General features: G+C 39.8%; 1 protein-coding gene across 7 annotated transcripts in view; it reads left to right on the plus strand.

Moving 5' to 3' along the window:
* DGKI (diacylglycerol kinase iota) overlaps positions 1-25,080 on the plus strand; it is a 435,956-nt gene that overhangs the window by 244,452 nt on the left and 166,424 nt on the right. For all 7 annotated transcript variants that reach the window (XM_053218037.1, XM_053218038.1, XM_053218039.1 and 4 more), the window contains 5 exons: positions 6,326-6,439; positions 7,840-7,977; positions 12,230-12,308; positions 21,093-21,148; positions 22,081-22,143. In XM_053218037.1, coding sequence (XP_053074012.1) covers positions 6,326-6,439; positions 7,840-7,977; positions 12,230-12,308; positions 21,093-21,148; positions 22,081-22,143 — 450 coding nt within the window. The remainder of the gene's footprint in view (positions 1-6,325; positions 6,440-7,839; positions 7,978-12,229; positions 12,309-21,092; positions 21,149-22,080; positions 22,144-25,080) is intronic.

A 25,080-nucleotide genomic window follows, 5' to 3' on the forward strand; every position in this document is an offset into this window, starting at 1 on the left:
CCAAAATCCAGCATCAGTTTTGACTCAGAGCCCCTCCGGTTTGTATTAGGCACATTCTTGTGCCCAGTTGCCGCATGTGGCCAGTGGATGCTGCAGGCGACGGTACAGATGTCATCTCTTTGTAACTGGTTAGCATGATCCTAAGGCTGTCACACGGTTGTCACATCTTCTCAAGGCCCTAGGAAAACTCCCCTAACTCAAGAATGATCTCAGACCCTCATGTTTGTAAACGAGCTGCTCTTGGGTTATGCAGTAAATTTGTATTTTTTCCCTTCCTTGGGCACATCTCTACCTGTCTAGCTCCCCATAGCTGTCGTTTTGCTCGAATAGTGAAGGGCATGTGGACCAAGAGCCTAGAGGCGCCCGTGCCCTCCCCTCCTTATGGCTCCTTACGGTGCAGCGTGGTCCCTACCTATCTGGCCCCTGACCTCGATAATGGGGCTGGAACAGCAGGTCCACCTTTAACTGCGTTGCCCTCTTTCCGGAGGCCTGGAGTTAAACTCTGTAGCCAGCTCCTTCATGCTTATTTCTTGATCAGTTGGCTTCCCTAGATGAGGATACACCCTAAACAGAAGGCACCTCCTTGCTGGACTTTGTGCAGCCACAGCAGGGAAGAAAGTACTGTTTCCCTTCAAGTGATAGTGCCGAGCACATCATCCCAAACCCCTTTTCTCCCGAAGTGCTAGCCTAGCTATATCCCTCCCCCACCCATTTCTCTCACCTTCTGTCTTGATTTCTTTAGGGCTGATTTTAAACAGTGATTTTCATATATTTTTATTTAAAAAATGTATGTTAATTCATTTTTTTTTGAGAGAAAAAGAGAGCGAGAGAGCATGTGTGTGCACACAAGTGGGAGAGGGACACAGAGAAGGAGAGACAGAATCCCAAGCAGACTCTGTACCATCAGAGCAGAGCCCGAGAAGGGGCTCAAACCCATGAACTATGAGACCATGACCTGAGCTGAGATCAAAGTCAGACGGTCAACCAGCTGTGACACCCAGGTGCCCCTTAAACAGTTCTTTTTAACACACGATGACCTAAAAACTATTACGTACAAATACAAATGAAAACATTAGAAGAATCCTAATGTACATACTAGAAAGGGACACCCAGTCGTTAAATGCCGTCTTGATGATCGTTCAGTTGAGAAATGTTCTACTTCTTTTGATTTCTCAACATGCACATCCTTTGCTTTTTGCCAGCGTATGAGGAGCTACGTGGATTGGGTCTGTTCGAAAAAAATGTCAGTTCGCTGTTCTTGCCACCCCTCAGCCGCCTCTGATGTTAGTACCTTGCAGAGTGAAAATATTGCTCGCAGTGCACTGGGGACACATGCAGTGACAGCTAAAGCATAGCGTGGACAGGGGTGGCAGCATTGGCCAGCTTGTGGGGACAGTACTGTGGGGCTGCTCAGGGACAGAGCCCAGGCCCGTGCTGTTTCAGATCCCTCAGCCCTGCTCCTCCTAACACAAAGGCAGGAAAGAACCTTGCGAACTCAGAAATGATTTCACCCAATCTGGATAGTTTTCTTCAGCTGTGGTGGAAAATGTGCCAAGTGCTGTTTTGCAATTAATTAAATATAACTGAAGGAGTGCTGGATGAGCTGGTGGAGATGATTTGGGGAAATGTGATAGCCTAGCAAACATAATCCCTGCTAAGAACCTGCAGCCTGGACTTCCAGAAGGAACAGGTTGCTGGTAAGCGAGAGGCCCCAAGAACAGCTTTGGGCCTGAAGATCCTTTGTATAGTTCTGCTTTTATAAGGACAGGTACAGATTATTACTCAAGGTCTTTTCTGTCTCCTGCTATTGTAAGTGTATTTGTTTACTCTCTCTCTCTCTCTCTCTCTCTCTCTCTCTCTCTCTCTCTCTTTCTCTCTCCCCCATCCCTTTCTCTTTTGTAGCACCTCTCTGCTTCAGTACAGCTTGGCTTTTCTGTCTTTGATAGTGTGTGAAAGACTTTGTGATTGATGGCAGTCAAAGGTGGGATTGATTTGTGAATTTGAGGTTCAGCGTTAAGCGGAGAAAAAGGAAGAGGGCGTTTTGCTTCTAGGAAACTGGACCTTCATAGAGGAAGTGAAGAGGAAGAAAAATAAAGCCTAATCACAGCAGCTAATGTTAATTAAGCATCTCCTATTTGCCAAGCTAAGAAATGTCTACATGGTGTTTAACTGATAACATACCCCTAACAGGCTTGAGAGACAGATGAGAGAACTTGGAGTGACGGAGTCACTTGCTTAAACTCACCCAGCCCATGTATGATGGAGCGGGGTTCACTGAGCTCTGTCTCCCTACACCCTACGTTCTGTTGCCTTTTGGGGAAGCTGCTGTTGAGTAATGTAGCTCTTGGATGAGAAACGCTATTGAGGACTATGAGAAAAGATCCAGACCCTCCTCTGCTAAAAGAACTACTAGCCTACTGGTGGCACTTAAGAGAACTTCATGACACATCTTGGTTATGAAAGGCAGGTGACATTTGATGACCCTAAGGTTAGGTAATAATGGGTTACTAAACCTACCTGGTTGTATTCAGAAGAAAATATTTGGCTATTGGAAAAAGAAAGTAGAATGTATTTATGCAATTCTTGATCAAGGGAGATAAGTAGCTGCCCATCCCTCTTTTTAAATCATGTTTATTTAATTTTGAGAGAGAGAAAGAGCACGCGAGCCAGGGAAGGGCAGAGAGAGACAGGGCAGAGGATCTGAAACAGCCTCTGTGCTGACAGCAGCAAGCCTGATGTGGGGCTCGAACTCATGAACTGTGAGATCATGACCTGAGCCAAAGTTGGACGCTTAATCAACTGAGCCACCGAGGCACTCTTACATTTATGCAGTTCTTAAATGATTGGATAAGAAAGGGGGAAATCCTTTAATTCAAATCAGTTATACATTTTCCTCTTCTGTTAGGGCAAGTGTGAGAGAAAAGGAGATGGTGAGAAATCCAGGGGACCGGAGGGCTGCTGCCATTCTGAGGAACTATATCACAGTATGGCGTGGATTCTTGGCAACTTTTTTTGAGAAAACAGCAACAGCTTAAGAAGATTTGGATGAAGGCTGTTATACCGATTTAAAGATTAGAAGATACCCCGTCAGGGGCACCTGGGTAGCTCAGTCAGTTCAGTGTCCAACTCATGGTTCATGAGATCAAGTCCTGTGTCAGGCTCTGGGCTGGCAGTGCTGGGCTTGCTTGGGGTTTCTCTCTCTCTCTCTCTCTCTCTCTCTCTCTCTCTCTCTCTTTCTCTCTCTCTCTCAAAATAAATAAATAAACATTAAAAAAATTCTTTAAGAAGATACCCCATCAATTCATGGAAATTATAGGACACTCATTTCAGTTATTTGAAAAGTATTTGTATTTCACACACTGTGGACTGATCCTTCCTCTTCCCGTCCATCTTGGTATTAGTGTTCTTCCTGCGATTTAGAATTTTTCTTTGCAGGGTCCTCTTCAGAGGAAGTTATTTTGTTGTGTTTGGTCTTTCCCTTTTCTTTCTCTGCATCCTATCACTATCCCTTCCTAGTCCTTTGCATGGTCTCCAGCACTCTGAGACTCGAGTGGGTTTTCCTTAGGTGACTAAGGCACCCATCCTGAGGAGGTGTTGGATGTTTGAGGTACATCAGCAAGCCAGGGGGAAGGTGAGCCCACTGCTGGCGGCTTTCTCCCTCCTGCCGCAAGGGGTCTCCCCTGTCTTTGGGCTGTGGCCTCAGGCAGGGGTTCTCACATTCTTTTCCAGCCTCTCTCCCGCTGGCCAAGAGGGACCCTTATTCATACATGGCCCCCTGTCAGGAGGGGTGAACTTCTACTCCCTGTTACCAGACAGAAGCCAAACTCCTGGCTTCATCTGCTTGCCATTTTGTGTTTGCTTTGCTTCTGGTCCCTGAGGATTTATTTTTCCTATCGTTGTGTCTGGAGTGCATTGGGTATTAGAAATATGAACACATGACGTTATCCTTACCAAGAAAAGAGAGACCTGTTTCAACTATGCATAAGAAACAAATTTCCAATTTAAATCTACCTGAAAGAAAGTAGACAGATTTGTGAGTACAGTTCATAAGGGGGAGACAGAGTGATCATCTCTTAGAAAAGTTGTAAAGAGATTGCCTTCTTTATATGGGATGTTGAGTTCGAATTTCTAGAGTTCCATTGCATTTCTGAGTCTCTAGTTCTCAGGGCTATTTGCATCTGCAATCAGTGACCCCTGATTGTTGGGATTTCTGAGTTTTCATGTCTTGTAGTTTACTAGAGGGATCTGCTTCTACTGTGTTTGTGCACAGGTAGCTGAGCATAGTCATCAGATCTAGCATAGTCATCAGATCTATTTTAGCATCTGACTCTTTTTCCCCTCACACTTCAATAGCAAGCTTTGTTTGTACTGTGTGTAAGACAACTAAGAAAGTGTTAGGTCAGAATCTAAGAAGTTGTCTGGGAGGGAATTGCCCAGGGAGTGGAGGGATTTTTGGACACTTCTTTAGATCTGGAGTTTTAGTTCATCATATTGGGTGAACACGGGGGTATGCCTTTCCAGAAGGTAAACACAATTTCAGGCTTCTTGATGGACGGTCAAGTTTTACATCCTGGAAGGAATACTGTGGTAGCGAAAGGATTTTAGATGGAGTCAAGAGACCTGATAAGATCATGACATTGACACTCCTAATTATCTAGCCTTGAGCAAATTGCTTGACCTCTTTGCACCTCAGTTAATAAATCTGCAAATTAACTGAATTGGTTTGAGCAATTTCTAAGGTTTCTCCAGCATTCCAGAGATTCCAAAAGTATATGCCTCTGTCTTCAGCATGGTCAGGCCCTATCTGGAATGGGGTTTGGGTCTTTACTGAAAGGCTCTCTGTCCCAGAGTGGCTAAGAGGTCAGCTTTGGGGTTTAGCATACCTAATTTTGAATGCGATCTGTACTACATAAATGGTATGATATTACCAAGTTTTGGCCTCCTTATCTATTACATGGAGATGAGACTTCTACCTACCTTACAGAGTCATTTTGAAGTTTAATAAGTGAACTTTGCTCAGAAATCAACACATGGAAAGCAGTGATTGTCTCTCTCCTTGTTCCTTGTAAGCTCCTTGGGAGCAGGCATCCAGTCTAACTTACCTTGTTCCAGCTCATTCATCTTATTTCAGTTACTTAGTTCTGTGTTTTATATGTAGTGTGCACTACATATACTGTTAACGTACTATTAAAAAAATAAAATAGGACTCATACAAATGTAGAATGAATGCATGTCAAATTTATTTAGTTCTTTGACGAAGAGCTTAGCTCAAATTTATTTAGCTCCTTGCATCCAGCAAGATGATAGAGTTGACTTATTGGAGAAGTAGAGGGAAAGGATTATGTAGTTTATTCCAAAACAATTTTTCTAAATGTGAGATAAAATTGGTTTATGGCCATATGGGGGAATAAAACCATAACCTTTAACATAATCTTCTATTCTCGACCTTTGTGTATCCACAGGACAGAAATATTCCAGTTAGCCTACAGTTATAAAGTTCTTAGGCCTGTAAAATGCCACCTTAGTAGGACTTTGTGAGGATATGCAAGTTTCTTTTTGCCATTTCCAGGTTTTGGGTAATTATTCTAAATAGTTGCAAGACCAAACCTAAAGTATTATTTATCTTAGAAAAAGATTAAATGGGAATACGATTCTAGTATATAAGTATCTATTTTCTGCCTGAACTTATAATAAGTACTAGGACCATGCATAATTATGTTTTCATAATGTTTCATTACAGAGAATATGGGGATCGTTAGGAAAATGCTACTAATTTCTAAGATGGTGTTATGGAGGGTAACCATTTAATTAGTGCTTACATAGACCATATTAAGGGCTTTATATGCATTTTAGTTTAATCTGTAAACAGTCTTGTGAGGTAGGCATTATCTCCATTTTGAAAATCAGGTAAATAAATCTCAGTGAGGTTAAATAATTTAATCAAGATTATGTAGCGAGTGTGACCAAAATTGAAATTCAGTCTGATTGTAGGTCTTGTATTGTCTCCAATGCCTATATTGTAAACCTCCCCAGATTTTAAACTGTTCTAAACTTGAAGGTAGATCTCAAGTTAAACATACAGATGAGTGGGTCCAGTTTTGCTTATATGACAGCATAAACAAAATGGTCCTTCTCCCTTTAGGGACTCACCATCTTGAAACCGTTTGAGATAAGTGGTCTGTTTCTTGACTACCAGATTAAATTGTACATATTTTAAAGAAAAATTAAACTATATCATTTGCTTTTTAAAGCTTCCTTCTCTCAGGTTGTCTTTGTAACTTACCTATCTTTCTCATATCTCTTCTGGCCCCCGAAATGTCTGTAGGTGGGCTGGATCCTTTCTATTCTGGATGAACTGCAGCTGAGCCCTCAGCCTCCTGTCGGGGTCCTTCCACTGGGAACTGGGAATGACCTGGCTCGAACTCTCAACTGGGGAGGGGTAAGAACTGTTCTCAGGGACCACCCAAGCCATCAAGCAGAAGGGTCCCTGAATCCACAGATGTTCTAACGGAAGAGGAATATGCTACTGTTGTCCAAAGAATAAGTTAGAATGGAGAATTAGGGTGCCCCTGCTTCATGGTTTTATCTGGGACCTTCTTCAGTTCAAATTTAGAATCATCTAGAGAAGAAAGTATGGTATAAAAAATGGGGGTTAATACACAGGCCTGGGGCTTCTTGAGGTATCCATTGAAAGGTGGTGGGTGGGTTGGCCTCAAGTCTTTATGTAAAACAAGCACACGGACCCGAATTGATCCTGACCCTCAGTCTTGGCCAGAAGAGCAAATCTGGTTCAGATTACAGTCCTTTGTTTAAGAGAGTTACGGGTTTTATTGAGCATTTTGTTTTTCTGCTTGGTGTCATCATGGCTTTGTGAAACAGATAGCCAACTGTCCTTCCCACCATACAGCCAACTTTAGTTAAGCTTAGTGGAAGAAGTTTACCTGTCACTCACCAGCTTTTTTTATTAACATTTTTACAGTGTTAAGATAGTAAGGAGGCACAGTATGCTAACATATGCAGCCCCACCAGCTTTTTATCTGCTCATATGAGAGATTGGACTGGGCTCCATGAAAATTCTCTTCAGATATTAGCAGATATGAAATTGACCTTTGGGTGAGTTAATCTCCATTAGGTGATAATTCTCTCCAGATATTAGCAGATATGAATTTGGCATTGGGTGAATTGACCTCCTACAGTGAGCATAGTATAAATGATAATAAATTAGTTGCTTCATGTAAATATATTTATCACTGTTGACTCCTCGCATCCAAATCAGAGACTTGACTGTCCTTAATAATCATGCTGCCAGTAAATACATGCTCAAGTAGTAAGTGGTTGCATAATAGGGCTGTGCCTCAGACAGACTTGCCTTCAGCCATGGAAAGAACGGTGTCCCACTGCAAGGTTAGGGAGGTGAAGTGGAATGTTAATTGAAAAAGTTGTCTCTCATATGCCACCTGGATTCCTTTCCTCCTTTTCCACACATACTTGTCCTATGTGTCTCTCAAATTCCTCTAGTAGGAGACCTGGGGAGTCCTCTTGTCACTCTGATGGAAGCAGCCATCCAGCATGGCCCTCAAATGCCTACCGGTGACTACTGGTTCTTGGTGCTGGCAAAAATTACTCAGCTCAAACCAGTTAGAGCAGTATCTCTATGCACGTTACCTGTGACTTTTGTCTTAGATTCTAAGTACTTGAAGGAAAACAGTTTACTTTCCCAGCCTTGCTAATCGCAAAATAAACAGAGCTACAGCAGAAGGGCTCTTGCTTGCATGAAATACCTTTGGCTGTACTGTTTGCTACTCCAGATGGCAGTGGGTATATTTTTTGATTCCTTAGGGCTACACTGATGAACCTGTTTCGAAGATCCTTTGCCAAGTCGAAGATGGGACAATTGTACAGCTGGATCGCTGGAACCTCCACGTGGAAAGAAACCCAGACTTGCCTCCAGAAGAACTTGAAGATGGTGTGTGTAAGGTGAGAGAGCTCTTTCTTCAGCAGAGAGGAACCCTGGAGCATGTGCCTGAGTGACAGGAAATGCGCTCCTGGCTGGAGAATCATATGCTGATTCCTTCCTATGAGATAACAGGATAATGTTTGAGTTTATGGCCACTGGGGCTAGGAGTCTAACACTACTCAATGATTCTGCCTCATTGACTTCTAAAGACTGAGATCCCCTACTCCTTGTCTTCCACACCAGAAATACATATATTCATTTTCTGATCTCTCAAGCACTGCATCTCAGAACCTATGGGATGGTGAAAAAATATGGATATTCTGAAGCATTAGGCATATGGTTTTTTGATAGATAACCTCCTGAGATGTCTTGTCTGATACTAAATATCTCTTACGTTTAGGAAGTATTAACTGAGCCAGTTTCATCACTTGGTTGGGACTTGAAGATGCCTAAATAAATGTTTTGATTTCATATTTTTCCTTCAGTGATGAAGCTTTCATTTCCACCCAAGACAAATGAAGAGACACAATTGTACACATGTTAGTGCAGAGTTTTGGTGGTAAATTTGGTTCGAAGTTCCCACCTCAATTTCATATAAGTTTGACAGGTTGCCAAGTAACCTCTCCTTGCATATTACTTTCCACTTTTCTTCTATGAGAGTGTTTACAAAGCTTTTCATGCATAAGAAACTCCACATGTGTCCTTGAAACATGCAGATTATGGGGCCCAGTCTCCATCGATTCTGCTGAAGTAAATGCAGGTTGAAGGATCAGAATCTGTACTTTAATTTTTTTTTTCAACGTTTATTTATTTTTGGGACAGAGAGAGACAGAGCATGAACGGGGGAGGGGCAGAGAGAGAGGGAGACACAGAATCGGAAACAGGTTCTAGGCTCTGAGCCATCAGCCCAGAGCCTGACGCGGGGCTCGAATTCACGGACCGCGAGATCGTGACCTGGCTGAAGTCGGACGCTTAACCGACTGCGCCACCCAGGCGCCCCTCAGAATCTGTACTTTACATTTTTAAAAAAATTTTTCTTATTAAATTTTTTAATGTTTATTTTTGAGAGAGAGGGGGAGAGAGAGAGAGAGAGAGAGAGCGAGGGAGGGTCAGGAGAGAGGGAGACACAGAATCCATAGCAGGCTCCAGGCTCTGTGCTGACAGTGGGGCTCACACTCATGAACCGTGAGATCATGACCTGAGCCCAGGTCGGAAGCTTAACTGACTCAGCCACCCAGGTGCCCCTAAATTTTTTTTAACGTTTACTTATTTTTGAGAGATAGAGAGAGAGCATGAGCGGGGAAGGGGCACAGAATCCAAAGTAGGGTCCAGGCTCTGAGTGTCAGCACAGAGCCCGACATGGGGGCTCAAACTCCTGGATTGGAAGATGATGCTGAAGTCAGATGCTTAACCGACTGAGCCACCCAGGTGGCTCTCGGAATCTGTACTTTAAATGACATCTCTGCTTTATTGGATTATGCCATTGATTGAGGTCAAGATTGTCTTGGGTATTTCTTTTCTTTTTTATTTTCTCTTCTTTTCTTTAATTTCTTTCTTTCTTTCTTTCTTTCTTTCTTTCTTTCTTTCTTTCTTTCTTTCTTTCTTTCTTTCTTTCTTTCTTTCTTTCAATTTATTGTCATGGGCATTGCTGCTTTAAAATAAATTGAACCAGCTATCCTTTTGAACCCAACCAAAATCTATTTATTTATCGACACCATGATCCTAACCAATTGTGATAAACACTCAAGTTTCTTATTTGGCTAATATAAGTGAAAATACGTTTATCTTCTCTTCATGTTTTTTCCCCTAAACCATGATCCAGAAATTATAAGGTTTCTAGTAGATACCATGACTGCCTAGTTGATTTTTATTCATAATGTCACAATGTTGCTTAAACTGCAGGTATCATCTTGGGATATGATACTTTTTAATGTATCCGACCTATAGAAATTGGGTAGAAAATAGCCAAAGTGAAAATAATTGTATGGAAATTTAAGGTCCTTTCTCCACCAATCTTAGAATGCTTAGGCCCTCAAGAGAAATCTCTATTTGCATCTCTTCCTGACAGCTTAAGAAATGGAAAGACTCCTTGGTGCAGCCAGGAAACATTAATCCAGATAATTAAAGGGCTTTGAAAAATTGGATTTTTGAGATGTGTAGAAAATTGAGGCAATTTTTCCTGAAAAATAGGAACAAGAATTTAATAAAAGACTAAACTGGGGTATTATTTAGGGGATGGTAACCAAATGTTCTCCCGAGTTATCAGTGAATGCTAAGACATGGGTTACAATTGTAGCCAAGAAAACATAAATGGTAGAGATGAACCTATCTGTGCTTTTGGCAAGATCACCAACCCTTGCTCTCATTACAGAGGCTTGGTATTTTGATTAAGTGCAGGAACTGGACATTCTCAAATATGAAGCCAGGAGAATAAGACATGATTTTGGCACTGCTCTGTGTTTATTTTCTCCCCTGTTCTCGAGTCAGTTGTAACCATTTCTAAGGGGGCTGATTTGACCTCTGAATTGTTACAAGCTCTGACTCGGGACCTCCCATCGGGGTTGGGGGTGGGGAGCCTTCATTCTTTTCTTCCATTGGAGGCCAAGGCAATCTGGTTTTTTTGTGGTTTTTTTTTCTGTATTAATATCTCTTTCTGTTCCTCTCCCTCTCATTTCATTTATCTCTTAATGGGACAAGGTCCACATTCTAGTCAAACAAAATCTTGCTGATCAAGGGATGCATAAAACAGTGCAATAAACTTACTTTTGGGATCTTGAGGGTTAAACACTTATTTCTAACAGAAGACAAGTATATTTCTGTCTGGAGTCTAAACCTGATAATTATCTGGAAACATTATCCAAGCTGAGATTAAATTGCCTCTCTATTTAATTTAACATTTACTTTCCACTCTGAGCTACCGAAGGAAAAGTGGAAGAACTACAATTTCCTTTCTAGCACTTTCCACATGCTTTTCTGATTGTTCTAACATTGAAGCCTTAAAAGCACATGAATTTTGCACTTTTGATGAAGGATTTTAGTTTGTATTGTCCTTTCCTTTACGGAGCTGGCATTGCTAACAACCAGGGACCCAGAGGACTCTAGGAAGGCTTGTGTATGTCCCTGCATGTGTATCTGCATGTTTCATGATCATATTAAAGATCCAAGGTCTGATAGACTGAATAGAAATCTGGATGATACTGACAAATATGTATACACATGTATATTTCTTTCCCTATAGATCAAGGATAGCTGAATGTTTACCACTGCATAATTGCTTATGACCTATGTCAAAAATAGATTTTAAAAAACCAAAGGGTAAGCATATTAAATGTTATTCATTTTAAGTTGCAATATTAATATGGTGAATATAAATTCTCAAAAAAGTATATCCTCTGATTAAGTAGCTTGCACATGATCCTTGCAATTGAATCGACTCTCTAAGTTCGTTTAGTGAATTAATTCTTTAAAAAAATTTTTTTTAGTGTTAAATATTTTTTTAATGTTTATTTATTTTTGAGATAGAGAGTGAGCAGGGGAGGAGCAGAGAGAGAGAGGGAGACACAGAATGCGAAGCAGGTTCCAGGCTCTGAGATGTCAGCACAGAGCTCAATGCAGGGCTCGAACACACAGACCGTGAGATCATGACCTGAGCCCAAGTTGGACGCCTAACCAACTGAGCCACCCAGGCACCCCACTTAGTGAATCATTCTTTGTAACTTAAAAAAATTTTTTTTACTGTTTATTTATTTTTGAGAGAGAGAGAGAGAGAGAGACAGAGCATGAGCAAGGGAAGGGCAGAGAGAGACACACACACACACAGAATCTGAAGCAGGCTCTAGGCTCCGAGCTGTCAGCACAGAGCCTGATGCAGGGCTCGAACTCACAAACTGTGAGATCATGACCTGAGCTGAAGTCGGATGCTTAATCAACTGAGTCACCCAGGCGCCCCGATTCTTTGTAACTATCGTACATGTGTTTCCTTGAGCTGAATTTGGCTCTCTTACTAATATCTGCAAGACCAGTTCTCATTTAATAATTTGTATTTGTGTCACTTGTTTCCTATCCCATTTAACATCCTTGGGAGTGTTATTTGATTTGAGCTTTCGCTAATGAATTCAAAAATCTGTGTTCTTTCTACACAAAACCTTGTCCCTCGGGTTATGGCTTCTCTCTCTCCCAGGGATTGCTCCAGAGACAGGTGCCTGGCATCAGGCTTTCCTTGACTCTGTCTGGTTACACACCACTTCACCTCTACTTTGTTCATCATTGCAGCTTCCTCTGAATGTTTTCAATAATTACTTCAGCCTTGGATTTGATGCCCACGTCACACTGGAGTTCCATGAATCCAGAGGTGAGGACAACGTCCCATTTCCATCTCCCAGGGAAGAAGTTTCCAGCAGGTGTTTTGCATGTTCCCTTCTGTTTGCATATCACCTAGGTGTTGACAGTGGGCTTCAGTGTTGCTTCATTTTAACTTTCATGGCAACCTTGGGAGCTAGCGAGATAGGAGCTTCTTTCAAATAGGTCCCTGAGACCCACTTATTTAGAGTCTCAAAGATGGTAAAGGACAGCACTAGGTGTACGTTCCAGGTCTCGGACTACTAATTTTAAAGTTTGACTAGAAATTTTGAAGTTAGTGAACTACTAGGAAGTGATGAAGATTCTTTCACTAGAGTCATTAGGATCTTCACAGCTTCCGGAAACACCAGTTGTTAAAGTCCAACACTTCATATAAACCAGGGCCATTGAAATCTGGTAGCAAAAACATTCAAGTCCTCTCTGTGTGCGTAAGAGAGACAAAAGGCATTTTAGAACAATAGGGGAAACTGATAGGTGGTTTGGGTTGAAAGAAATGGTATGGTGGTGATTTGATTGGTTGCAGAGGTGCAGGGAATACCCATCGGATGAGAAAGAGGAGTGAATGAGACCCAGTAGTAGTTTCAAGGGCTAAAAGAGATGGGGTCGCAATTAGGGAACAAAACCACTTTTGAAAGAGATAAGATGAAATAATGTCAAGGAGTTAAACACTTCGTAAAAAGATTTCTCATGCCATTCAGAGCTGGGAAAGTTTAGGATTTGAGTTTATGTTTTGAATCTCCAATCTTCTATGCTCATGCTCACTCAGTGTCTCTTCATCTCTCTCTTAAAATCTCTTCTTAGTAATATAATATGTACATCTGTGTCTTTGCCTGGATCTATGTCTGTACCTAGTCCCTTGTGAATATGTTAATATATAACCAAAATAGTGCCCGGCTACAGGTTAGTATAAGTGCATTGTGAGATAAAAGGCATAAATGAGAGGATTATTTTACTTCTTTTTCTCCAGATTCTTCAAGAGCAGAAGTGGTTTTAACTCCTAGAATTTGAAATACAGAGACTTTAAGGCTAGAATTCAAATGTTCAGATTCTAGTATTAACACAGAGAAAATTCTGATAACACTCTTAGGCACTAAAGGTCAAGAGTGAAGTTGTGGGATTAAGAGTGTTACAATGCAAAATCTAAGTGAAGTCCAAACTTGTAAGTCTCAAATTGAATTCAGGAATTTTGGTAGGCTTTGCCTTCCTGCTTTCATGAGGCTTGGAAGGTCAAATGCTGTGTGAAATAAAAGCAATACTGATCAAAGAGAGAGCCATAGTTTGACTTTTCTCTCTGAAAACTTGGTTGATTACAGAACCACAAATATCAAATACCCAGATCAGGAACACCACCACCCCCCCACCACCCTGCCATAGACAACTATTCAGATATGCAGAGTCCTACGTTAGGGACCACATTTATAGTCTGTTGGTCTCTCTGTATTTAAGGAGACTTAATTTGGTGAAGTAAATGGAAATTACTTTCCTCATTTCTTAACCCATTTTTTTTCCCTCATATTCTTCAGGAGACTCTGGATCTGGGCTTCCTAATAAAATCCTTAAGTTTCTTAATAATACTTATAATTATCACCAATGCATGAATCTTCCAAAATAGACATCCTGGCACGAAAAGAGGCCTAAATGAGTAAGTGGCAAGCAATGAGCTCATTTTAGGGAGCCAAATATTTTGTCTAATTAATCTGACAATCTCCTAATGATACACTTCCTTGTACTATGACGAAACTTCTGCGTCTCAGAGTGAAAAAAGCAGAAAGAAACGTCAAGGTGGAAACCCCAGGCTTAGAATTCTTAAAGGAAAGTGATTCTTTTTTTTTTCTTGAAGTTATGGGACTATTTCATTCGAGAGAGGAGTACGCAAACTGTGGTAGATGTATATGTACATCGTTTAGTATGTGTGTGATTACAAAACAATTGGTTACAGGATGCCAAGCATTGGTCTTCAAATAGTTTATTGTTGAGGCTTAGCACAGTGCTTTCATGCAGCATGAAATGGAACTGCAGTCATCTGCTCTGCATGGAAGCTCAAGCCCTTGAAAACCAACCCCTGAAGGGCTGATGGGGAAAACTGATGTTGACCGAGACAAAGGGCTGCAATATTTGTGAAGATGATAGGGAAATAAGTATTCACAAAATGCAGGAACCAGATTTGCTGGTTGATAGACCTAGACCAGAGGTGTGGACTTCTTAATATCTGTTTATCTATTCATTTTGCATTAATTCAAAGTCATTAATTCATGATGAAAAGTATAATTACCCGTGGTGGTGGTGGTGGTGGTGGTGGTGGTGGTGGTGGTGGTGGTGGTGGTTCTTCTTCTTCTTCTTCTTCTTCTTCTTCTTCTTCTTCTTCTTCTTCTTCTTCTTCTTCTTTTTCTTCTTCTGTTCTTTCCTCTTCCTCCTCCTCCTCCTCCTCCTCCTTCTTCTTTTCTTCTTTCCTCCTCCTCCTCCTCCTCCTTCTCCTCCTCCTTCTTCTTCTATTTCTTCTTTCCTCCTCGTTGTTGTTGTTGTTGTTCTTCTTCTTCTTCCTCTTCCTCTTCTTCCTCTTCTTCTTTTCCTTCTTCTCACTTTTTACTGTTTTCTGTTTGTTTGGATTTTCCCCATATTTTTTACCTGGATAGTCAAGAGATCTAAGTTCACTTGCAGAAGGAAAAGATAGTCTGGCCACATTTTCAATAGGTGCAGACTTGCTTATTTCATTGGTTATTCTCTTGGCTGTTCTCAAGCCAAGAACACTTAAGAGTTGAGATTTCATACTGTTCTCAAATGCAGACACTCACAGTTTGAGGGGTCATGACAAAACTTGTATCATTTGCCATGAAATAGTTGGAGGGTGACTCAAAGCCTCATGAGAGCCATTATAAAGAATGAGCTGGGATAGAATAACCTATTAGGTATTAGTGAACACACACACGCACACACACGGTGAAAGGATTATTTTACTTCTTTTTCTCCAGATGTGTGTGTGTGTGTATTTGGGAATCATACTAATCTATCTATATGAAATGGGTCATAAATACAGATCTCACTAAGGCACAGTATTTAAAATTGTAATTGCTGAAACAGTTTTTGGCATAAATGTGAAATAGCCCATCAAATAGAGGGGATAATTAAAGACATTTGAGATAGTTTCTTAGTGACATTACTGTGTAAGTGCTTTTAGAATTACTGGTAGTAAAGCAGGGAATAAAGATAGTCTTAACATTTTGACTGACTTTGTACATAAAGAATGCAAACATTTGAGTAATTTGGGTTTCTATATTTGATCAGAAGGTAGCTTTAGTTCATTTTATTGGAAGATAGAGATGGCTTCTTATTAAAGTGGCTACACCATGCACGGTTGAACTGTTGCTTGCATATCAGCAAGTGCAGTCATTTGGAACAGGATTTGGAGATGTAATAGACTTGGTCATTTAATTGTCAGTTGGAATCTTGCCCAGAACTTTAATAATTACTGCATTATGACAGTGGTTGAGGAAGTACATTGAAAATATTCCCAACTATTAATGTATAGCCATGTTAACAATGATTATGGTTATCAGGTGGCATAGTTAGGTCTCACTTTGCCAGTTAAATGAATTAGATTGTCCTTTTTTTTTTGGACATGAAGGATATTCAGCACCTCAAACTTTTAACCTGAGATGTGATGCTTGAGTTTTACTGCCTCACTGAAATTACCTATTCAGCAGAGTTGAACCTTATGCTTCAATGTCAGGAAAATACAATTATGACTCTAGAGGAGGCCGTATTAAATTTGACTTAAGATTTACTATTTTCACTGAATATACAGAAACATGCAGATCAGCATGTTTCCAAGGATTATGAATGTTTCATAAATGAACAGATTTCCTTAAAAAGATATTTCAGTGGCTTGCTAAATTTCATCATCACTGCAAAGGACATACTACCAGTCTCATGTGTAGGTACTGAGACTCAAGCATGATTTGCTCTGGAGAAACTCTCACTGTCCAAGGTTCTCTGTAAAATTATTTTCCATTTTGAACCTCTGTATGGCACTCACTCTTCGTTCAAGAATCAAGTGTACCTGCCTCTGGAACACTTTTTTGATCATTCCCTTTACGTGGGACTCTGACTTCATCTGATCTGTGTATGGCATATAAAATGTGCTGTTTTACTTTGATTTTCAAACCCATCTCCTCCACTCTAAACTCATGAGGGCAAAAGACCGTATCTTCTTACATTCCCTGTGCCAAGTCTATGGCTATCTCAATAAGTGTTACAATAATGGAAAGTGCAATTGGGAGATAGGCCCCATATATAATATAAAAGGCAACAGTAGAAAGGAGGATATAGTAAGGACAAGATTAGTTGTACAGGCAGCAAATAATATAGGAGTTTGCCAGAAAAAAAGATATTGGGGTAAAATTTCCAGAAAGGGTAGGAGGGAGCTGAGAGATAAAGGAAGAGTGTGATATATGTAGAAAAGAGCTAAAGTTGGTGAGGGCATTTCAGACAGCATAGGGACAAATGAGCTTGTGGTAAAGATGGGTTAGGATGTCCAATTAATACATAATGAAAGATTTTTTTCAATGGTGTTAAAAAATGAATAATGTCGGTAAAATATTTGTCCTTAATGGGAGATGACATTGGAAGAAAAGATCTTTTGGGATGCATACGATTTGAATTGAAGGTGGTGTTGTTATTTTGGGCATAGATTTTGGAATCATTTATGTATACTTAGCTGAAGTCTTAAGATTAGGTACATATCTAATACAGAGAATATGGAAACTGTGAGTTCTGTGGAGTTCAAATTGCTTATTGATTTTCATAAACATAGAGTTGAACTCATATTTATGAATATCTCCCTTAATATGCCAGACCAATTACAGACAAAAGTAGGGTTTAGGATCCTGTTCTGGTGGCACAGATATTACTGTGTTGTACATAAAGATAGGATTAATATATTAAATCAATGGAATTGATTATACCCAGAGCCATATTATCATTACAACTGGCTTATATCTAAAGCCAAATCATTTAGGTGATTTAGATGTTGAGATTTGAGAAGTTTGAGCTAATAAGATTTAGGTAAGATTTTTAGATTTTGAGTTAATTCCCTAATAGGGATGAGACCTTTGGGGACCTTGGAGGGAATGAATGTTTTTCATATGGGAAGGATGTGAATCATGGGGGCCAGATGGTGGGCGATGGTAGGTAGAATTTTGTCTCTATGACCTTTGCCATTTGGTGTCATGCTTGTTGGTTAGGTTATTTTACATGGCAAAAAGACTTTTTTTAATGTTACTGAGGTTAATAATTAGCTAACCTTAAGATGGGAAGATAATTCTGGATTATCAGAGTGGGCCCAACATAATACCATGAGCCCTTAAAAGGGTAAGTGGAAAGTTGAACAGGAAGTTAGAGGGATGTGGCAGAGTTGGATAGATCTGAAGTGTGAGGACTTGATGTGCCACTGCTGGCTTTGATGGTGGAGGGGATCCCAAGCCAAGGTCTGCAGGAGGGCTCTAGAAGTTGGGAATGAACCCTAGCCAACAACAGCATGGAAGAAGAACTTCATTCCTTCAACCATAAGGAAATAGATTTAGCCAACTACTGAATAAGGTCTGAAGTGAATCCTTTTTAGAGCCTCCAGAGAAGAGTCCTGAAGACTGACGCCTTGATTTTGGTCTTGTAAGACCCAAAGTAGAGGGCTCAGGAGAGCCCCGTCCAGATTTTGGCCCAGAGAATAAGAAAATAAATGATATTTTAAGCTGCCAAGTTTTCAGGAATAGAAAACTAATACAATTAATGTTGGTGTCCAGACAGGTTATAAATAGGTTAATGGCCTAGACATACACAGTGAGTGTTTAGATCTCACTTGGTTACACCCTATTCTTGTGGAAGAGGAAGACGGGCAGTCAAAGAACTTCAGCAATAAGCCACGGATACTTCCACTCTTGGAGTCTTGGTATACTTTGAGGATTATTGGCATTTCTTGAGAATGGCCTTTCATGGTTGACCTCATACCAATTAGCAGATACAACTCCCTTAAGGATCAAGAATGCTTAAACTTTCTTCCTGGCCCTGTCCCAATTCTGTATGTCCCCTTTTCTTGATACAGCTGGCGTCTATGTTCCTTGGTCCTCCTCAAAGACCTGTCATTTCTTACACATACACATAGACATATTCAGCCACTCAACCCTTTAAGAGCCACTAAGGAATGATTAAGTACTGTTTTTTGCAAGCTACCCCTTGCTTTCGTATGGCCTGGCTTCTGCAAGGAGTAGCAAAGCTCTAAAGCTAGCTGACATCTGTCCCAGCTCCAGGCAGCCGTTGTTTCTGAGGCTATTTGGAATAGGGGAGATATTAAAATGGAAACAGGGTTTAACTGTCAGGGCAGGTTCAATCAGGGAGCTCACAGTGTGATACCATTATACTATGAGGAGAGATAACAGAATTTACCTCCACCTTTTCTGTTCTCTAGGCTAAAGCACATGTGTGACTTCCCTACTGTTATCCCTCTGCCACCTCTTTAAATGCTAGTGTCTTGATCTTATTTAGTTTTGCATATTAATTGAATTTAATCTAGGTAAATTACATCTGAAGTGACTCTTTTCATCAGCTGTGTCAATGGAATCACCAAACACTCCGTTTATTTTTTCATTTTCTTCTAGTCTGTTTGGGTCTTACAGAGCATTCTCTTTCTCTTGAGATGAAACTATTTTTTTTTTAAAGAGAAAAAAAAACTTAGGCTCATAGGAAACCCCTTAAGAATGCGAATCTTTCCAAACCACAAATTAATGTTTTTAAAAAGTAAATGTTAATAGTTGATATATAATTTACTTAATAGCTGTGGATGTTGGTGCCCTCAAAAAACTCTGCCAGAAATGTGTGTGCTGTTTTCAGTTCTTTATTATAACTTGCTTGATAGCCAGATCTGACTTTATTTCTTTCATTCTTTTTCAAATTAGGGACTATGTACCCATGATAAATTGCATAGCAACAAAAATTCTAATTTTGCCTCTGATTCCATAAAAGCAAGAAAGAGTTAACGGAATTGAAAAGGACACCCAGCCAAATCTGGGTTAAGAAAGGTAAAAGCAAGCAAGCAAACAAACAAACAAACAAAAAACCAGTGTTACTCAGCGGCCAAATTTATCCTAAAGGCCCAGACTGTAAAAAATGGTGAATTCTGGGTCCACAAATGGGGACCAGGGAGATAGAGCATTTTAGTACCACTTTGATCTTTTTTTCGCTTAGGATAACCTGCAAGTTAGCCTTTAACTTGTTTTATTTTGTTTCCAGGGTTTAGAGTACTTAATTCAATAGAACAGAGTGAATATTTAAGGAAAGATGTGAGATACAGAAACCTAAATATACCAAAACTCTTAGGAGCCGATGTACAAAATACTACCTTTTTAAAGTTTGCAAGCTTTCACCCTGTTTCCCTGTCATGTGCTAATAATATAGTCTAATAATCATGAGAATAACCTAGTAATCCCTTGTCTTGGATTATTTCCTGAAATCGTGTAGCTCGTATTCTGCCCAATCTTAGTGAGTGAGCTCTTTGCTGTTTTCTTCATCTAGACAGTTGTTGAGATTTGCTGTTCAAACATAGGTCCAGGACTTGAACCGTTTTAAGCTAGTCATCCAGCTGCCTGATGAGAAACAATTTGAAGAGAGACCTTGCCCTAAGAAGACATTAATGAGCATATGGGATAAAATAGCAGAATGAAAAACATTGGCAGTAGGTCCCTTTGGAATGTCTCAGAATTCTACTAGAAAGAATGTAAGGAAATAATACTTCACTTAGGAATTTTATAATCCCTTGAATTCATGTCAGCGTTCTCTGATGCAGAATCTTGTTTAGCCTTTTTGTAGTCTTCAACTTATATGATAAACAGGATCAAAATCAAAATTAAACCACTTTTCAGCCTTCTATGTCCTGAGTCCAGTTAGCAGTTCACCTGCATATATGTATATTTATATATCTCCAGTAAATCAGATAATTTTTCAAAGCCTGTTGCCAATAAGAGCACAGATGGTAGTTTGGAGTTTTAGAAAAATGTAAAAGCAAATCATCTGTTACAATTTTTATCCAAATTTTCTATATTTAATTACATTTGGAAGCTGCATGAATAGTTGATAGAAGACGTGCCCTATAGAAGTCAAAGCAAATAATCACCCCTCAACACCCTCCCTGTGTCCTATCACCCCTGTCCTATGTCCCTGCCAACCCTCTGTTCTGAATAAATAAATATTTATTTTGAGATAGAGAGCGAGAGTGAGTGAGCGCACCAGCATGGGAGGAGCAGAGAGAAAAAGAGAGAGAAGCCCAAGCAGGCTCAGCACTGTCAGCACAGAGCCTGACGTGGGGCTTGACCCCACCAACTGTGAGGTTATGACCTGAACTGAAATCGAGTGGAACGCTTAGCAGACTGAGCCACCCAGGCACCCCAGAGTGTCTGAACTTTTAATGTACGTGCAAATCAACTAGAGAACTTGTTAAATCATGATTCCTAGACACCGTCCCCTAAGCATTATAATTCAGTAGGTCTGGGGCAGAGTCTAATAACTTGCATTTCTAACAAGCTTCCAATTGATGCTGATGCTGCCATTTGGGGGCTATACTTTTGTAGCACTGGACAACTTTACCAACTGGCGTATAACTGAGGAAAAGATGATTAAGGCTCTTGAGTCTGATGGATCTGTGGGGTGGGGAGGGAGGGGGAGGAAGAGTGCTAATGGAGGCCATTACCTTTAATGAGGTCTCTATAACAAAACTACCTGTCTCCTTTTACAGAAGCAAATCCAGAGAAATTCAACAGTCGTTTTCGAAATAAAATGTTCTATGCAGGGGTAAGTATACATTACACTTAAAATCATTACATGTTATTTAATACTAATTCACTATTGGTAATAAGGATACTAACTATATTAAAAATAATTACACGTCTCGGATGTTTACAAGGATGTCTATATTATGCTTAAGGTTTAATGTCTTGGCTTAAAAGTAAATATACTTATTAAGTTGGTAGAAAGAGAGCTGGTGTTCATCATCTTTGAACTTTAAAGCCTTAAAGCTTCATGTTGACTGAGGAGATGACATTCAAGGAGTGATGTGAAAAACATCAAAGCCAATTTAGAGAATGGGGGAGTTAGGCAGCCTGAAAGATGCGTGGAAAAGCCTGGGTCGGAATGTGGTGTGCACAGCAGTACGTATGCATCGATGTTTGGATGAGAAATTGACGGAAGGTGTAGCTCCTCATGGAAGCTTATATATGAGTAAATTGGGTCTTGTTTCCTTCTTCTCAGGAACATCCCTGGGGATGAATGGCTAGGCAGAGGGGAGGCGGAAAGTCCTCAAAAACACTGATTTTAAAGAAAATGTAGTTAATTTACACCACTGCATAGAGAGAATTGAAATGAAAGGGGAGAGGGTGAAGCCAGACATTCTTAATGGCAAGTTAAAGATGATTTCAGCACCCTATAGTCAAGTAAGAGGTCAAGAAAGGTTGTCAAAATACATCTTCAAATTGACCCTTGAAATTATCTACTCTTTTACTTTTCTACTGTGTTCTTAAATTGTATTATAGGTCGTAGTTTGAAAACAAAGAAAGTTTTCATCTTGACAGCCACTGCATTTTGTTTTGGATTCAGAAAAAAAAACCTTGTATTATATTTTTGAATAATTCAGAAGCAATAGGAACTATCTATAATACATAAGCAAGGATTTGGCATAACCATGTGATTAAGTTTATTTTTCCCCCCTTTTCTCCTTGTGGTTGTAGGCAGCTTTTTCTGATTTCCTACAGAGAAGCTCTAGAGATCTTTCCAAACATGTTAAAGTTGTTGTAAGTACTGAATGTATTGACTCGTTCCATTTGGGTTTTTTTGTTGTTGTTTTTTATCATGTATTTATTTAAATTCAAGTTAGTTAACATTGTGTGTAGTATTGGTTTCAGGAGTAGAACCCAGTGATTCATCACTTACATATAACACCCAGTGCTCATCCCAACAAGTGCCCTCCTCAATGCCCTTCATCCTGTTTTTTCCTCTCCCCTCTCCCCCCCATCAACCCTCAGTTTGTTCTCTGTATTTAATAGTCTCTTATGGTTTGCCTTCCCCTCTTTTTATCATATTTTTTCCTTCATTTCATTTGAATATAAATATGCGGCAAAAAATGTACCCCAAATACCAGGTTATATACTTAGATTAATCAATGGGCCACATTAATTTCAGAGATGATTTCATATAGTTCATTCAACCAACATTTCTGAGAATTTAGCTCTGTGTTGGGAAATGTCTTAGTCTCGTGGATGGATGGACAGCTAGTTTCACTCCTGAAGAAACTCAACAGTTCAGTTGCAGAAATGGGCATGTAAGTCATTGCATAATACTATTTAATTAATGTTGTTGACAATGTATGCATTATGGTGGTGGCACAAAGAAGGAAATGGAAACCGACCATGGTGGGTTCAGGGAAACTTCATCAAAGTAGTGATGTCGAGCTGAGTCTTGATGTAGAAATAGATGCTCACCAAACAAATATCTTTATTCCAGGGCTATTTGAGGAGTCTCCATTTTAGAAAAACGTATTTATTTAATTATTTTGTAATGATTCCCTCTGTAGCCTGTAGCCTGGCCAAGGTTCTTCACCACTAAATGGTTGGTTAGTTTGTTTTTGGTGCTGTTTCTATCTCAGGTTTTAGACACACACTCCTTGGAGGCATGAGAGAAGGAAAGTTACCTTTTCTCTAGGAGCTATATTTTAAAATATATTATTAGTTATTAAGAAAGACATAAAATGTTTCTTTATAGTAACCAAGTTAAAAAAGGAGCACAGGTGACTTTGTTGTATATAATTGTCTAAAGAAAAAGAAAGGAGAAAGAAGTGGGATATAGCAATGCATGAATTTATCATAGCATAGATAAGGAATAGGATATGTGATGAGAGGGGACAAAATAACAGAAATACATTAGAATAGAGAAAAATATATATGAGTATGGAGGGGATCAGGAGAGGGATATAAATTAAAATTTGTAATCACCATGCAGCAAAAACAGTTCTAAGAGGGAAGTTTATACCAATACAGACCTATCTCAAAAAACAAGAAAAATTTCAGGCAACCTAACTTGACATCTAAAGGAGCTAGAAGAAGAACAACAAAGCCCAGAGCCAATAGAATGAAGGAAATAACAAAGATTGGAGCAGAAATAAATGAAATAGAGACTAAAAAGGCAATAGAAAAAAGATCAATAAAATGAGGAGCTGGTTATTTGAAAAGATAAACAAAATCGAGACACTTTTAGTGAGACTCAAGACAAAAATAGAGAGAACTCAAATAAACAAAATCAGAGATGAAGGAAGAGGAATAACAACCAACACCACAGAAATACAAAGGATTTTAAGAGAATATTATGAAAAATTATATGCCAACAAATTGGACAAGTCAGTTGAAAGAAGAGACAGAGGCTATTACCACTGCTGTCCACGACCCTTGGCATCACATTCAGGTAATTCAGTTCTCTTGCAATAGCAGTGAAAACAAGCACCTCTTAGTCATAAAGACTCTTGAAAATGGAGGTTCTGCCTTCTTAAAGCTAGAGGCAAGAAAGACAATGGTCCATTGAGCTATGAAGCTCTTTTATTGATAAAATTATGGCTATAAAATTTAAATAGCTTAAAATTTAAGCAACCTCCCATCAAACTTCCCCTGTTTCTTCAGCTTCTGGCAACCCAGCCAAAAATAAACTTGCCCTGTTTTTCCAGTATTTTTCACAGCGAGAGGAACGGCGGTGGCACATGCCCAGGGGCAGTGTCCATATTGAATGACGTTGACTGTTGAAGTCAGCTGCAGTGAAATTAAACTCTATATACTCCCTAACCACTAGACAGTTTGTTTCCCACATCTAACAGCCCCCTTGTTGATGAATGTCTCACTCCCAGGTGGCTTATATAGCAGGAATTAAAGGAAGCTTACAGAGAAGTGAAAATGGCGGCCAAGTAACTAGGGAAGATTTGATATCAGCCAGTACAGGAAAAATTCCAGGTGGATTTGTTTGTGTAACCCTATCTTTTTTGTATGGAGGAGAAAAAATATTAGAAACAAGATCTAAATGTTTGGGATTCAGTCCTAGGTCTACCTTTATGAGGTATATGACTTTGGAGGAATCATGTAATCTTTCAGAAGAGTTTGTTTTCCTTGTTTAAAACAGGTCTTTGAAACAACAATTACTGACCAGTGTGATGTATTACACAGGGACCCAGGATATTTCTATAAGGACATCACTCTGTGTTTTCTTGAGTGAGAGATGAAAAGGATAGAAGATTAGCTAGTGATCCAATGTGTAGATACTAACAGACCATTTCATTTTTGCCACAGGATGAAGTTATTGTTAATCTCTCCCACAAATGTAAAGTGTTTGTATGAATACTGTATCAAAAAAAGCATAGGACAGGGGTGCCTGGGTGGCTCAGTCGGTTAAGCGGCCGACTTAGGCTCAGGTCATGATCTCGCGGTCCGTGAGTTCAAGCCCCGTGTCAGGCTCTGTGCTGACAGCTCAGAGCCTGGAGCCTGTTTCAGATTCTGTGTCTCCCTCTCTCTGACCCTCCCCCGTTCATGCTCTGTCTCTCTCTGTCTCAAAAATAAATAAATGTTAAAAAAAATAAAAAAAAAGCATAGACAATAACAAAATCCTACATACAGTATTCTCTGTTCTCCTTATGATTTATCAATACGTGAACTTTTGTACAGGAACTATTTTATATGCGGATATTTTCCTTTGTG

This window comes from Acinonyx jubatus, chromosome A2 (assembly GCF_027475565.1).
Source record: "Acinonyx jubatus isolate Ajub_Pintada_27869175 chromosome A2, VMU_Ajub_asm_v1.0, whole genome shotgun sequence".
NCBI classification, from domain to species: Eukaryota; Metazoa; Chordata; class Mammalia; order Carnivora; family Felidae; genus Acinonyx; species Acinonyx jubatus.